General features: G+C 39.9%; 1 protein-coding gene across 4 annotated transcripts in view; it reads left to right on the forward strand.

Moving 5' to 3' along the window:
* The window catches only part of LOC103180720 (sodium/potassium transporting ATPase interacting 3), a 203915-nt gene that overhangs the window by 182579 nt on the left and 6616 nt on the right, over positions 1-14720 (forward strand). The window contains exons 5-6 of one of the 4 annotated variants that reach the window (XM_007896729.2): positions 932-992; positions 8913-8994. In XM_007896729.2, coding sequence (XP_007894920.1) covers positions 932-992; positions 8913-8994 — 143 coding nt within the window. Of the gene's footprint in view, positions 1-931; positions 1031-8912; positions 8999-14720 lie in introns of those variants that run through there. The other 3 variants (XM_042346951.1, XM_007896731.2, XM_007896730.2) reach the window with 3 other exon arrangements.

The raw sequence follows: 14720 nt of genomic DNA on the forward strand, positions 1-14720 counted from the left end.
AATATTTGCCCTATGACTATTGTGTTTTCTTAGTAGTTTAGAAAACCTTGACACTGGCTATACAATGTTACTTTACTCAGTTTTTATGTTTTAAATAATAAATGTTATTGACAATTTTCTCCTGCACTTTTTCTCCCTTCCAATTGTAAAAAAAGCATTTGGCATTTGAGGTACAATTCCAAATGCTCTGGTTGCCCTCTGGTACCTTACGTAAGTTGCCTTTGCTCATCTGTATTCCTTGACAGGCTGTTCGATTGTATGGAGCATCACAGTCAAGCCGAGTCCTGCTCTCAGCCAATGTTCACACACCCTACAAACCAGCAGAAATGTCTGGACAGTGATTAGTAGTGGGAACCCTGGCTGGTTTACACCTCCCTAACTGTTGAAGCTATTTGATTCTTCCTATCTGTTACCTAGGCTGAGATCAGCTAACCTACAAGTTGGAGCCTGGAACATGGTGGCTTCCAATGGAGCTCCTCAAGAAGCAATCTTGAGTCAGATATAGCAACCGGATGAACTTAATGCCTTACCAATGTGGATTCTACTTCTGGGGCAGACCTCCCGCAGTTCTAGACAGTATTGGCATAGCAAGTAACTGATAAAACACATCTAGTGCAAAGAAATCTAAGTGATTTTGGTAGGAAACCGAATGGGTGCATGTACAACTTAGGCAATTGTATGATTTATAAAGATTAGATTTATGTGAGTTTTACTATATAATTAGATAAAATGCTGTAAGAAAACTGCACTCACAGTGGAAATGGGTCAGTGACATTGAACTCTACTACCGTTGAATCCAACCTACGTTAATATGAGGAACAAATGTGGGGAAATTAACTTATTTTTAAAAAAACTGTGAAATTTTAATGCAGTACCAAGTGATCCTAAGCTGCGTGTAACCTTGGATTCTCTTTGTACCTTCTGCCCACAGCTCGTTGGTTTTGTCTACGCCTGCTATGTGATCAGTGTTTTCACGGAGGATGAGGACAGCTGTAAGTACTGAAACAACCCGTCTCTGGATGACTCCAGGGTGAGACATGACCTTTGCAATAATGGCTAATTTGTCATTGATTCACACTACATCTCAGCAGGGATGCATTAAAGTAATGAGAGTTTACATCAGACAGTATCCCTTCTGCTGGCTTATGGGACAAGCTGGTGTCATAACTGATAACACTCAGAAAAAAATACATCCATTCACTTCTACATGGACAATGTGAAGCTATCAAAATATGCTGAGTTTACCAGCTGTCCAACCATTGGAACATTTCCAAAGTATTCATTTCAAATTCTGAGGAGATTGAAGCTTTATTATCTAAAATATAGCCAAGCAAAACTGGATACTGCCTTGTTTAAGAGAAAACTGGTATCTAACAAATTTACTCTTTCAGCAAAGGGACTTCTATGCTGAAGAACAAAAAAAATTCTCTCACTCAACAGAGGTGTTCACCCCCTCGTGGCATTATTTAAATAATACTCCACACAATCATCTCTGTTAGGCAATGTTGCTTCTCTCTGATCCATCTTTCTCATTTGCTTAATGGTTCAAATTTGTTGGGATTTTATTTGAAAAAAAAGATGCCACATTTAACATTATAATGTGGAACAGCTCGCATCCATTCATTTACTTCAATGGAAAGATGCAATATTGGTCAGTCAGCGCAGTGATGGTATGTCAAATGTCCATTAGTATGTCGTCAAACCACTGAACCTCCATTTGACTTTTCGCAGCTCATTTCATGTTGACTTAAGTAGGCTTACCAGATAAACCACAATGATTATAAATCTCATTCAGCTCCATTAAGTAGTCAATGGCAGCCTCTGTTACTTGGTGTCAGGCTGAAGTGCTTTTGCTGAAGAGATTAAGACCCATAAAGCCAGTTGAGTTTTATGGGCATTCAATACATAGCTCTGGTCTTACAGTGAGACACAATCTCACAGTTGAACAATCCAGCTTTGCTTCAGTTATGAATGATTTCCAACTTTTCATTCCTGGCAATATGTCTTTGGAGACTACAGTGGAGTGGGTGTGAGGGGCGGTGGGAGTGGGATGTGGTGGGAGGGAGCTCCCGGGGGGTTAGGGAGTGAATAAAAACTAGTGTCAGTAGTTACAAGGAACAATATGGCTTTTCAAGATCTTCCTATTCACCAACACACAACACAATACTAAGTGCTATATTCTGAAGCTGCTCAGAGTTTCCTAATATGATCTATAAGCCTATATGATAATATGGAAGCCACAATCCAGTTATCATATTGTATGTCTAGGCGTCAGGTCGCTGCTGCCATCACTTGCGACTTGTGGCTACAGACAGGCCGGTTTGCTGCGTGCAGCACAAGCAGGTGCAGGAAGCTGGCCAGTCCACAACAGAAGCCGGACGTGCAACACTCTTCGAGTAACGTCTACGTCAAGGATGTCCGATTTCTAAATGAGCTCACATTCTAGTGAGGCGCGGTATACAGGGACCACCCTGTAGTGCCAAATGAGACTCATTTAAAGCACATCTCAAAACGTTCCTCTTTGACTGTGTTTTTGGTTCTCTCTTCCCCTCCCCATCCCTCAGCTTCCCCCCCAGCTTGGGCTGCCCAGTCAAGAGTCAATTGATTTGAGGCATTTCCTGACGTAAAAGGTCTATATCAATGTAAATTATATTGTATTTTACTGTATTGGACCATCACCGGCAACCTCCATTAATATCTCTTGTCTAAATCAGGTTATAGGAGATCAATATACTGCAAAATGGATCTGTAGTCTGATATAAAGAATTCAATGTACCGATCAGCTGTGCAAATTGATTCATTTTTGTTCAAACTGATACTCCAAGTAAAGATTTTATTACACAGGCCCTCTTGCCGTACGTTGTATTAGATATGGGAGAGTCGCATACTGGTTAACATTGAGGCACATTTGCTGGTTTGCATCGTAATCTAAGATGCAGCTCTTTCAGTTGCCCTGATGGACAGTCAAACTAAAATTACAATGTACGTAACCAGAAAGAGTTGACAGTTGCCATAGAAATATCACAGAGGCCATAAAGGAAAGCTGACAGGCAAATTCCCAGAGCAGAATCAGATTCTCCATTGAGACCTCACCTTAGGCTTTTGTTTCACTTCCTTTCTGTCCTGGAGGACATCACTCCAGTGTTTCCAGTCGCTTGCTGAAGGTTAACTGCACTTCGGAATCCCTTGTGCAGTAGATCAGATCTGCTTTGCCTGTAAGCACTGTGCATGTTTTTAAATCACAACACAAAAATGATGTGTGATTCTGGACTGTTTGGATCACTGGTCCATGGAATTAAAACTCACTCAGTTTCAACGCAATCTGGTTTTACAGCATTAAACAGTCAGTGGACCTGAAAAGAATCTTTCGTGTAACTTTTTTAAAAAACAAATTATTTCACCCACAACACACAGACACTGCGCTTTACAGTATATCCTGTGATTGCTTTGGGATGTCCTCACGATGTGAAAAGTACAATACTAAATGTAAGGATTGTTATATTATTATTATTATGTTGTCCAATTTTGTGTCTAATGTGGGCGCAAAATCTGTGGGTGGGAACTCACCTGCCAACTCCCCTCATCCTCTCTCCAAAGTGGAAATCAAGAGGACTGGAATTCTGCCTCATCTTAGCCTGTAAAGCTATTTTGTCTAAACAAGGGAGAAGGGTAGGAGTGTGATCTTAAATTTTTAGGCAAAGGAGGAATCTTGGGCATCTGGAGCTCCGAATATGGCAAGGTTTGGCATGAACCTGCTACTCTTTGTTAGATTATATTAGTGTAGCAAACATGCTACATTGATAGAAGAAAATTGGAGCCTTAAATTCCTCATTGTAAATCATTGCCAGAATTTACCACCTGATATAATACAGTTTTAGCCTTCAGTTCTATCTTGTGTAGTTTTATACACTGAGAAGGTAGAATAACAATTCTTGCATTTGATATAACGACGTCACGTTGGGAGGACGTATCAATAATAAGCACAGCAACAGACTTCAGGTGAAGAGGAAAGAAAAAACTTTTTATAGCGCCTGATTATATTTGAAAAATGTGATAATAATTACTGTCAACAGGAATTGTTTAGGCAAACATGGCAGCCATTTTGCACACAGCAAAGTCGCACAATATGGAGGGTTGCACCTCCCTATCTCTCTGATCTTGTCCTACTGCATCTCCTCTTCTTGCCCCTCCACTCAGCTAACTCAGGCTAGCTGTGCGTCTTCTATCTTCTCGCCCCACTATCAGTGGCTGAGCTTTCTGATTCTACACCCCTGACTTCCGGAACTCTCTCCCTCTACCCCTCCAGCTCACCTCTCTCCTTCTGTCTTTAAATCTAACCTAACCTACCTCTTTGACCACATGTGTTGTGATCTCCCTCCTTTTCAACACCCCCGCCCCGACACCCCCCCTCCCTCCCTCCCTCCCTCCCCAGGGCTCGGCCCTCATTAAGAAATTGGTTAGATCAACAAACACATTTACTAAGTTTTGCAGGTGGCCAGAGAAAAGACCTTCATCCCATTACTCTGGGCTTGATTCAAACCAGATCCAGGGTAAAAGGAGAGTTTTCTGACCCATTGCACATTCAGTCCTGTTGATGTACTTTATTTAGCAAGACCCTTCAGTATGTAATTATACATTAATACCAGTATGTGTTGTACATTATCTTTTTCCACACTAAATTGCATTTGCTGTTTCATCTGCTCACTTGCTGAATCCCCATAGAACTCTTTAAAGACATTAAGTAATAAGCGATTTATGTTTATGTTCACACTTCTAAAGAAAAACAGCAGTGTATTACCAATGCCTCCCAATGCTAAGACTTTCATCATTAATAAACAGCCTCAATCCTTTGATAAAATATCTCAGTCCAAGGTCTCAATATATAATTTGCAAGGGAGTGCTTTATTGCCTTGTACTTGCCAAGATAGATGATTACTTCATTTAAGTGATGTCGTTTAATAAAGTATTTAATAATATCAGATCGAGCTATTGAAATAAGCCAAGCGTGGACTTCAAATGAGGTGTTATAGAGCCTGAATGTGGCAATCCATAAAGAGTTCTCCAGGAAATGTAAAAAGCTCATGCAGAGATCAAGAGAACCTGGTGCCATGGGAATTCACGCCGGAATGCAGACTAAAAGTTGTTACATTTTGTGAGGTTTAGGCACAGTGCAATCTGAATAACTGTTGCAATGATGCAGTAAACTCATAGCTTTTCTTCTGCTGACTCTTATCTGGTGGTTAGTTCACTGTTTTGCTGCTGCCTGTAACAATGTTGTAAGCTAATTGAGCCGTCAGCCCGCTCACTATGGGTTCACCCACAAATATATGGTCAATTCACTTTACAGTCTATTCTGTGAAGCGCTTTGAGATGTCGAGAAGACGTGAAAAGCGCTATATCAAATGCAAGGATTATTATATTATTATTAAAAGGATGTAACGGCGGACATGAGTTCACTGCATGTGCTGCCTGCAAAACGTCATACGCATGAAGGGATTTGAATGTGAGGACGAGGTTCAATACATTTACTTTGACGTTCCTTGATACCGTGCACACAAAGCGATGAAACAACCATCCATGCTGCCGACATATGCGTGTTCAGTGCTGTAACTCCACGCCCGGACGGCAGTCTGCAAAATGAACAAAGGTACCAGGAAAAGCTAGCAGACCCCAAATTCCACCAAGCCTTAGGTTGTAAGACTGTTCTGATTCAAAACTTAAGATCACACATTATTGTAGAAAATATCTGAAATTTAATCTTAATTTGGATGGTAACATATAAGAGTTACAATGAACTGGGTTCCAAATTAAGACTCAATTTAAGAAAATGCAGGTTGGGGTTTGGACACTGGAGACATTTAATAAAAAAGCAGCTAAATGCTGTGATGTGAGGATGGTAGGGTTGGTATTTTGGAGGGATGGGATCAAATGGACTGAAGGATCTTCATCTGAACCAATTGTGCGATTTTCTATAATTCTGTACAACTTTGAATTTTACATCTGAATTTATTTACAGGCTAATACTAGGTGGAATTTTGGGGAGTAATCTCTCCAATTTTGTTCCAATTCTCCTTTTCTGGTCTCTGGAGACACGTGCTCAGTGTTGCAGTTTAGCAACATCTGTTGAGCAAGGATCAAGTACAACTTGCAATGAGGAAGAAATGTTACAGTTACATGTGAGAGAGATGAAACTTAGAACTAGTTGCTTTTTTGCAGCAAAGCTCTACAGCTCAGCTGTAAAAGGATTTCTGTAAAACCCACAGGAAGTCCAGCGATGATTTTTAATTTATTGACAATCTGCTTTAATATTCCATCATAACTTACAAAAGAACTGAAGAATTTTCTAGGCAAAAGAAGATCAAGGTCCATCTAGTTCACTTTCCACTATCCTGTCAATCACTTGACATATCATGTCCCAAACTATATACTGTATCCCGAGATATTATTTTCTAGCAGAAATCTATCTAATTTGTTCTTGAAACAAACACCTTTTTCTGCTACCACTGTCTCCCTAGGGAGCCTGTTCTATAAATTTACTACTCACTCACTGAAGTAGTTTTCGCAGATTTTTTCTGAATTTAACCCCCTTCAATCACAGTCTGTGTACTCTTGTTCCACTGTTCAGTACAAGATAAAACAGCTTATCATGGTCTATGTTATCTATTGCCTTCAGTATCTTAAAGACTGTAATCATATTGTCCCTCAACCTTCTCTTCTCCAGTGTGAACATGCCCAGTTTACCCAATCGCTCCTCATAATCAGTCCCTCCGTCCAACAATCATTTTGCTTGCCCTCTCTGTATCTTCTCAATTGCTGCAATATCCTTTTATATTGCAGTGACCAGAACTCCACACAATATTCCAAGTGCGTAAGATAATTTTTCAAACTGTCTCATTCTATGAAATGGAGCATGTTTTGCTGTGCAAAGTATATTACATTATCCAAAATGACATTGCCATCTTCATTCTAGCAAAAGTTTTATTAATATGTATATTTACTTATTGAGATGCTGTGTACAGCTGCTTTATTGATGTTTGTTTATCCAGTAATCTTTAATTTGTTGCACTGGTTTTCATACATTTAACCATGAAAGGAACAGGTGATACGACTGCAGCATGAAGCACATTCCTGTTAGATCTGCGTGACTGGGTACCTCCATCTGTTCTTAATGGAGNTTTTTTTGGACTTAGTACATAATACAAGTAGAGAATAAACATACTGCAGTGTGATAGACATTTTACAATATCTTACAAGAAAATATTTCAATTCCATAAGCTATAGGTGCTTTCTATATCAAATAGTACCATCTCCATTATGTTAGGGAGGTGGAGATTGCAGAGATTCCTAACAGGGATTGTTAAAATCAACTCCGACAGCAAGTAGTGTGAAGCCAAGGGAACTCCACTTTGGAAGCAAATTGCTTTGGAGTGGAGTTCTCGTTAGTTCACATATAATGTAATTGGTACTAAATTGTCACTTGCGTTCCAGAGGCCAGAGGGGACAAGCTGGTAAAGAAATGTTACATTGAGTGTAAAGTTTCCCTGCATCTCTCCCATAACCCAGGAGCATTTGAAGCTGACATTGGGATTGTACCTGCAGGATGCGCTGCCTAGCTTCACTAAAAAGAGAGTCCAATCCCAAATAGGATCCTTGCCGGTAACCAAAAGTGCATCCCCAAATGGATCGACTTCAAGATCTTCCTTCTCGTGTTCAAGTCCATTCGCTCCCTGGCACCTCCCTACCTCTCCGATCTCCTCACTCTCCAATCCACCACCCGGCACCTCCGCTCGACTGGCACCGGCCTCCTGCTCATCCCTCTCATCTGCCGCCCCACCATCAGAGGTTGTGCTTTCAGCCACTACGCCCTGAAACTCTGGAACACTCTCTCAATCTGTCTGCCTTGCCCCCTCTCTCCTATCTTTCAAGTACCATCTGACAACTTTGCTTTTTGACCGTGCTTATGGCCACCTCCCCCCCAGATCAGAATCAGCCACTGTTAAGCGCTCTTGAGATGCTACCCTGCGTGGAGGGCGCTATATAAGTGCAAGTTGTTGTTATTGTTATCCCATTGATCTGCAGGACATCTGCCACACATGTAGATCAGAATGAAGTGGAGAAATGGCAGATGTCCGGGTAATGCTTTTCTCGTGACTGCTGGGGTAACCTTTTTTGCGGCTCAATTGTTATCCAGCAAATTCATGCAGTGAATACCACAAAGAGTATCATTCCTTGTCAGCACTGGCATCCTTTCACCTCAATCAGCACAACACTCACAAATAAAAATTTGCCTGTGACTTGGACTTTCAATGTTAATATACAGCAGTCTTGAGTAAATATAAGTTAAGATGCTAAAAGTGCCTTCTATGCTCTGGTGAGGTGTAGAGTCTAAGCAAACAAAAGTTCCTACCATAAACTCAGAGGAAAGTTATACCTGAAAAGATTGGTAAAATCTTGTCGGTCATCTAACATAGGCCCCTACAGATCCCTTCACACCACCATTGCTGAGCATACATTCAGCCACTGCACCTCTAATCTCTGGAACTCCCCCTCTCCCCACTGTTTATCTATCTTTAAATCCTATCTGAATACCTACCTCGTCGACTGCACCTATGGTCACATTCCCTCCCTCTTTTCCTTTGCTGAGCGTCCAAACCCACCACTGTGCAGCGCTCTGAGAGACTATCCTGCATGAAGGGCATTATATAAATGCACGAGTTGTTGTAAATTTGTTTTTTGTGATTAGTTCTTCAATGGTTAATAACTTACGTTTTTATTTAAGCATATGTGTTTTTAATTTCTTGTTTGTTGTTTATCAGTTTGCTGCCTGTATCTGTTTTCAATTTCATGCATTTCATTTTTATTCCCCATTTGTGAACCTCTGTATTTCATATGTCGTTGTGTTGTGGTTTCAGTTGATTTCCTAGGTGGACTTGATTCATACTCCTATCACGCTTCCCCGAAACACTCCCATGTAGAGCTAAAGCCTGTTTTCCTGTAAGTAAGGTTTGGTTTTAAATATAATGATACTAATCCACAATGGTAGAGTCAAAATTAACCTTTTTTAAATTAAAACAGAATCTTCTCTTGCTGTGTGCTGTACAACTTGCACACGTGTAGACACTCCACTATTGGCGCATGATGCTATCCTTTCACTTATAGTCAAACCTTGCACCTACAAACTCATGGGGGCCACAGTGGAGGAGGAAACGTGTCCATCTATTGATGTTTGCATTCATATCTGAGACCAGAATTTCACTACAAATTCAGAGAAGAAATGAAAGTCTTATAGAAAGGGCTTTGTTACCACAAGGTCCTGCTATATTCAGGCGCTGTACTCTGCTCCAGTATACCAACCATTGCTTTAAAGCCATTGCTTAGACTTTAATTAAATGCTGCTTTCTGAAGAAATGTTTTAAGCTAACAGCTCTCATTTAAAGTCTATGCTCTGCTGGTGAGGGATTGGAGGGCTGGGTGCAGGCAGGGAATTCTGTTTAGATCTAGATTTACTCTATTTTCTCGTATTTTTCTTATTATTTCACAGCATGCTGAATTTAGCAAATTTTTTATTCAGTCTTTGAAGCCGTTTTTCTGCAGCTCTTAAAGAAAACTTGCAGAAAAACAACAGCAAAAATGAAGCCAAATTCTGCTTGCTCTGAGATGCTGCATGAATGGCATGAATCTAGACCCACGATTGAAGTTGTCCCCCTACATTTTTAAACCATGTCAAGGCCAGCTTATCTGAGTGAGAAGTCATTGTCCGCAGGTTAATGCTATTTGTTTATGTTTTGTAGTTTTGTTTTTAATCGTTCATGTATGACAAAATCTAATTCAGCGGGCAATTGAGATGGAGCACTAGTCACTATAATAATAATCCTTGCATTTGATAAAAAACCTTTCCAGTCAGGAGGACATCTCAAAGCACTTCACAGGATATACTGTAAAGTGAAGTGACTTTGTATTTTGTAGTGGAATGTCTTAATTGTTCTTTGGCACTTTCAGGTAAATGGGGTGTTTGTGATTTTTATTTAGACTGATGAGAATTGTGCTATTTTACCTGTATGAATCCATTTCAGTATGTTAATAAATCAAACAAATGCAAGGAATATTACTATTATTATGATGATGATCATCATAAGAAAGAAAGAAAGAAAGAAAGAAAGAAAGAAAGAAAGAAAGAAAGAAAGAAAGAAAGAAAGAAAGAAAGAAAGAAAGAAAGAAAGAAAGAAAGAAAGAAAGAAAGAAAGAAAGAAAGAAAGAAAGAAAGAAAGAAAGAAAGAAAGAAAGAAAGAAAGAAACTATTGTAATATTTCTCCATGCCACAGCTGGTGGTTATTTGACTATATATGGTACAATAAGACCCTAGAAGCAATCACAGAAGAGTTGTTCAGAGGACGTAATGGAAAGAAAGGAAAAGCAAAAGTTGCCTTATCGACTAGTGTTGCTCACACACCTCTGAACAGCTTGTTTCAGAGCAGAAATGACAAGCACCACGGGACATGCTAAAACGCACTGAATAAACAGCTGCAAGGAGAGGTTTGAGCAGGCAGAGAAGAATAGACAGGAAACAAACAAGGCAAGTATAAACAAATAAGCAGTCTAAGCATATAATAATTTCGATCATTTGATTGAATATACCACCTCTCACGTGAAAATAAACATTTTAAATGCACTTTACAAATTCCATTAATCAGAAATCAAGTGCCTATTGTTAATTAAGCAAACGTGGCAGCTAATCCCATAACATAGAGATGAGCAGCCAAATTAAGTTGAATTTCGGGATGAATTTAGGAATGAAAAATATATATAAATATAAAATATTAATAATCCTTGCATTTGATTTAGCTTCTTTCAATTTGTAAGGATGTCTCAAAATGATTCATAGGATTTACAGTAAAGTCCAATGATTGTATTTGTAGACATTACACAGCAAAATAACCAGATTAACTGGTGGAAAAGACCCAGTGGTGGATCCATCATTGCTGGATGCCATCATTACCAGGATGGATGATTGAGGCCAGGCCACTGGATTCATTTAAGAATCAGCTTGATGCTATGATGGAAGGATGGTAGTGTGTGCTCTAAAAGGATGAAATCGGACAAACCTAAGGGTCTTTTTTGATCTAATCTTTTCTTGTGATCTTTGTGAATTTGTTTGTTAAAAATATGCAACGGATTTTATATTTTTTAATTCAAAACTGCTAAGAAAGGCTTTTCAACTTTTTTTAAGTTCTAGANTTTTTTTAAAGACCACTATTTTGCAAAGCATACAAAATGAGTCATCAAAGATCTGAGCAAATTGGGAAAATCTCACACCAGCGCTGGGGAGAATGCAAATTTTGTACCATTTCACCAAAGTAGCTCAGGATTCAGTGTGAAGCCTGGGGTCAAATTCACTCGGGGCAGTAGAAGAAATGATGAGGACCAATGGGGTTTTGTAAAAAAAATCAAAGTCACAGAGTTTCATACCGTGTTGCTTGCCATAAGTCTCACAAAGAACATATTGTCAGTCATTACCTTCACTCCACCATCAGCGACCATGTTTTCAGCCACCCCGTCCTGAAACCTTGGAACTCTCTCCCTTAATACTTCCACCTTGCCCCCTCCTTCCCCTTTTTCAGATCACGCCTGAAGACCTTCCACTTTGACCCTGCTTACGGTCACCTCTTCCCACCCCTCAGCTTGGCGTCAGGCTCCACCACTGTTAAGTGTTCTGAGATGCTACCCCACGTGAAGGGCACTATATAAATGCAAGTAGTTATTGTAGCTAATAAAATGCCACTAATTTCACCCTGCGATCACAAAGGATTTGCACTAGCGTTGTTTCACAACAGCCTATGAAAATGTGTTGCCTGCCCATTTCTGTTTACACACCTCATTCACCACTAACATTGTCTCTGTAACATCTATCACTACATAACAGATTTTACACACTTTTCACTGAGCTTCAGAAATATTATTCCAGTCAGCATAATGTGACTGGATATTAAGAACCGATTTAACACCCTTCCCCCTTACCTGTGGATTAATGTCAGAGTAAATAGCTAATATTTCTCTAAAGCTTCCTGAATCCATCCTCTCACCTTCAATCTCACGCTTCAGAGAATATACAGGACCTGAGACTCAGTCTCCAGTTGACAAGTACATCAAAAGATTTGACTAAATGAGAAATTCTGCTTATTAGAAGCACAAGGTTAGTAATGGCTGACTGCAAAAACAAATCCCATTAACAAGATGCAGGCTTGGCAGATGATTTGTGTCGGTGATTAAAAGGGATAATAGAGAAGCAACTTTGACATGAGCAAAATAATGAGTGAATATGAAAATAAAAATAGAAAAATTGTGCAATGGTAAATTGGGCCAAAATAACAAATCACAAGATATTGATGTGTTTCCCCTCTAATGGTGCTTTGGAGACCAGACAAAGGAAAGCTACGTGATTTTGAATGGCATAAGTGCACAGAAAATGGATTGCATTAAATTGTCAAACTTGTTAAGCTACGCATATTTTTCCCTTATTTTGACTAATTGTTTCTGGGAGCCGTTGAAATGCTTCGTCTGAGCGGAGAGAACCCCTGAGGGAACGTAGCCCAATGCTATTGCTGACACTTTATTAAAATCTCTCTCTCTGCAAAAAAAAACGTTCTCAAGTGAAATGAACGTGGAGACCTCAACCTATACCAGAAATTCTCAAGCCACGTCGCTGTCTTTTGCTGACACAAACACAACAAAATTACATTTGTATAGCGCCTTTCATGTCATGAGGACGTCCCAAAGAGAGAAACCCTTAGCCATCAATATCATCAGCTCACATAAATCCAATTTAATTGCAAGTAAGAAACTGTGAGGGATCAGGGGTGTGAAGGCCAATTTTCGGACAGACTCAGAGAAGTATTTCTTTGCACAGAGGGTGATTAACAGCTGGTGACTAGAGAGGGTAGTAGACCCTGGATTCATTTAAGAGATAGCTAATGGGAAGACGGTTCAATTGGTTTTCTGGAAAGATTAGATCAAATGGGCTTTCTTCAACTGAACCTCACTTGTGATCTTGTGAAAGCAAGGTTTTTTTTATAGTGCCTTATCACATGGAAATGTCTCAAAGGATTTCATAGATAATTACTGTCAAACATAGTGTCTGGTTTTATAAAAATAATAATAATCCTTGCATTTGATATAGCACTTTTCACGTCTTCTCGACACCTCAAAGCACTTCACAGAATATGCTGTAAAGTGAATTGACCGTATATTTGTGGGCGAAACGCAGCAGCCAATTGCGCACAGCAGTGTCCCACAAACAGTCATGGATTGAAAATGACCAATTTATTATTGTTTTTGTTTTGGAAGGATTATTATTAGACGTGTGGAGTAAGGAAACTTGCCCAAGATTTCACCCTGCCTGGAATTGAACCCAGGTGTCTCACTTACAAGGCGAGTGCTTTACCACTGAGCTACCGGACTCCACGTTATAGACAAACACAGCAGCCATTTGCATCAGCAGAGTCCCACAAAAAGCCATGAATGACCAATTAATCTGAAGGATTGTTCCCAGGACACTGGGAGAAACCTTCTTATTAACACACAGAAAAACATGCCATTTGTTATAAAGTGGATATTGAGAGAGATCAGGGAACTACACTTTATTACTTGTATCATTGCATAGTTAAATGTGTTTCCCCAGTAATATTGCTCTTGTTGTATTGCTTCTACAAACTGCAATTACTAAAGGAAAATATTTTTCAATAAATTGTTATGTTTGGTTACAAAAATAGCCACTGCCCTTGACAGTAATTACTTGCCATGATTTTGGGATGTTTTATCTTGCTAAGGCACATAAAATATATCCTCCCTTCCCACCTTCATTCCTTCATGCCTTCCTTCTCCCATCCTTTTTCTTCTCTTCTCAAGATAAAGTATATAAAGTAAACCCCAGTTTACCGGACTCCTGATATCTGGAATTTCGACCTCGCTGGACAGGGCCCGAAACAGAAATATTTTCTAGAAAATTTAGACTCCAGATGTAGACTCCCATTGGCTCATTATGCTAGCCCTCACCCTCATCTCACTGTCAGCTACCGAAAAAAGCCAGTATTGGACTGGTAACCAGAAAAGTTCTGGGTTCAAATCCCAAGTGGGTCCAGTCATTCCTTCAACCTTTTTAAGATTGTTTAAAAATTCCTTGTGGCAAAGTGTGTGCGGGGACATTCTTGGCAAAACTAGGACAGATCTGTTGTACTCCAAGATACTATTGATGGTTGACCAGCTTGGCTGGTTAATGAGACTTAGAGGTGTTTACACATCTTGTTTCCTTATGTCCTTTTGCTCCTTAATCTGGTTTGTGAAAATTCAGATTTGATCAAATATGTATTTTGGAGCTCAGTAATATATATCTTGAATGGTCAGCAGCCCATATCCTAGTGGATTGAATGCAAGATCCTTGTCCTCAATTTCCAATCTCTTGCAGCCTCGCTGTACCCTATCTCTGCAACCTCTTGTGACTGCCCTGGACTCTCCCTCCATTCAGCAAACACCAGTCTGTTTCTTTGCCTTTGCCTGATCTGCCCCACCATTAGTGGGTGAGCTTTCAGCTTTCAACCATTCTCCCTCAGCTCTCTGGAACCCCATTCTGAAGTCCCTCCGCCATCCTCCCTACTTTCCCACCTTCGAAACTCACCTTAACAGCTATCTATTTGACAATTCTTTCAGTCACCTTCTTCCCCCTTCCC

This window comes from Callorhinchus milii, unplaced genomic scaffold (genome assembly GCF_018977255.1).
Source record: "Callorhinchus milii isolate IMCB2004 unplaced genomic scaffold, IMCB_Cmil_1.0 Scaffold2, whole genome shotgun sequence".
In the NCBI taxonomy this organism is placed as follows: Eukaryota; Metazoa; Chordata; class Chondrichthyes; order Chimaeriformes; family Callorhinchidae; genus Callorhinchus; species Callorhinchus milii.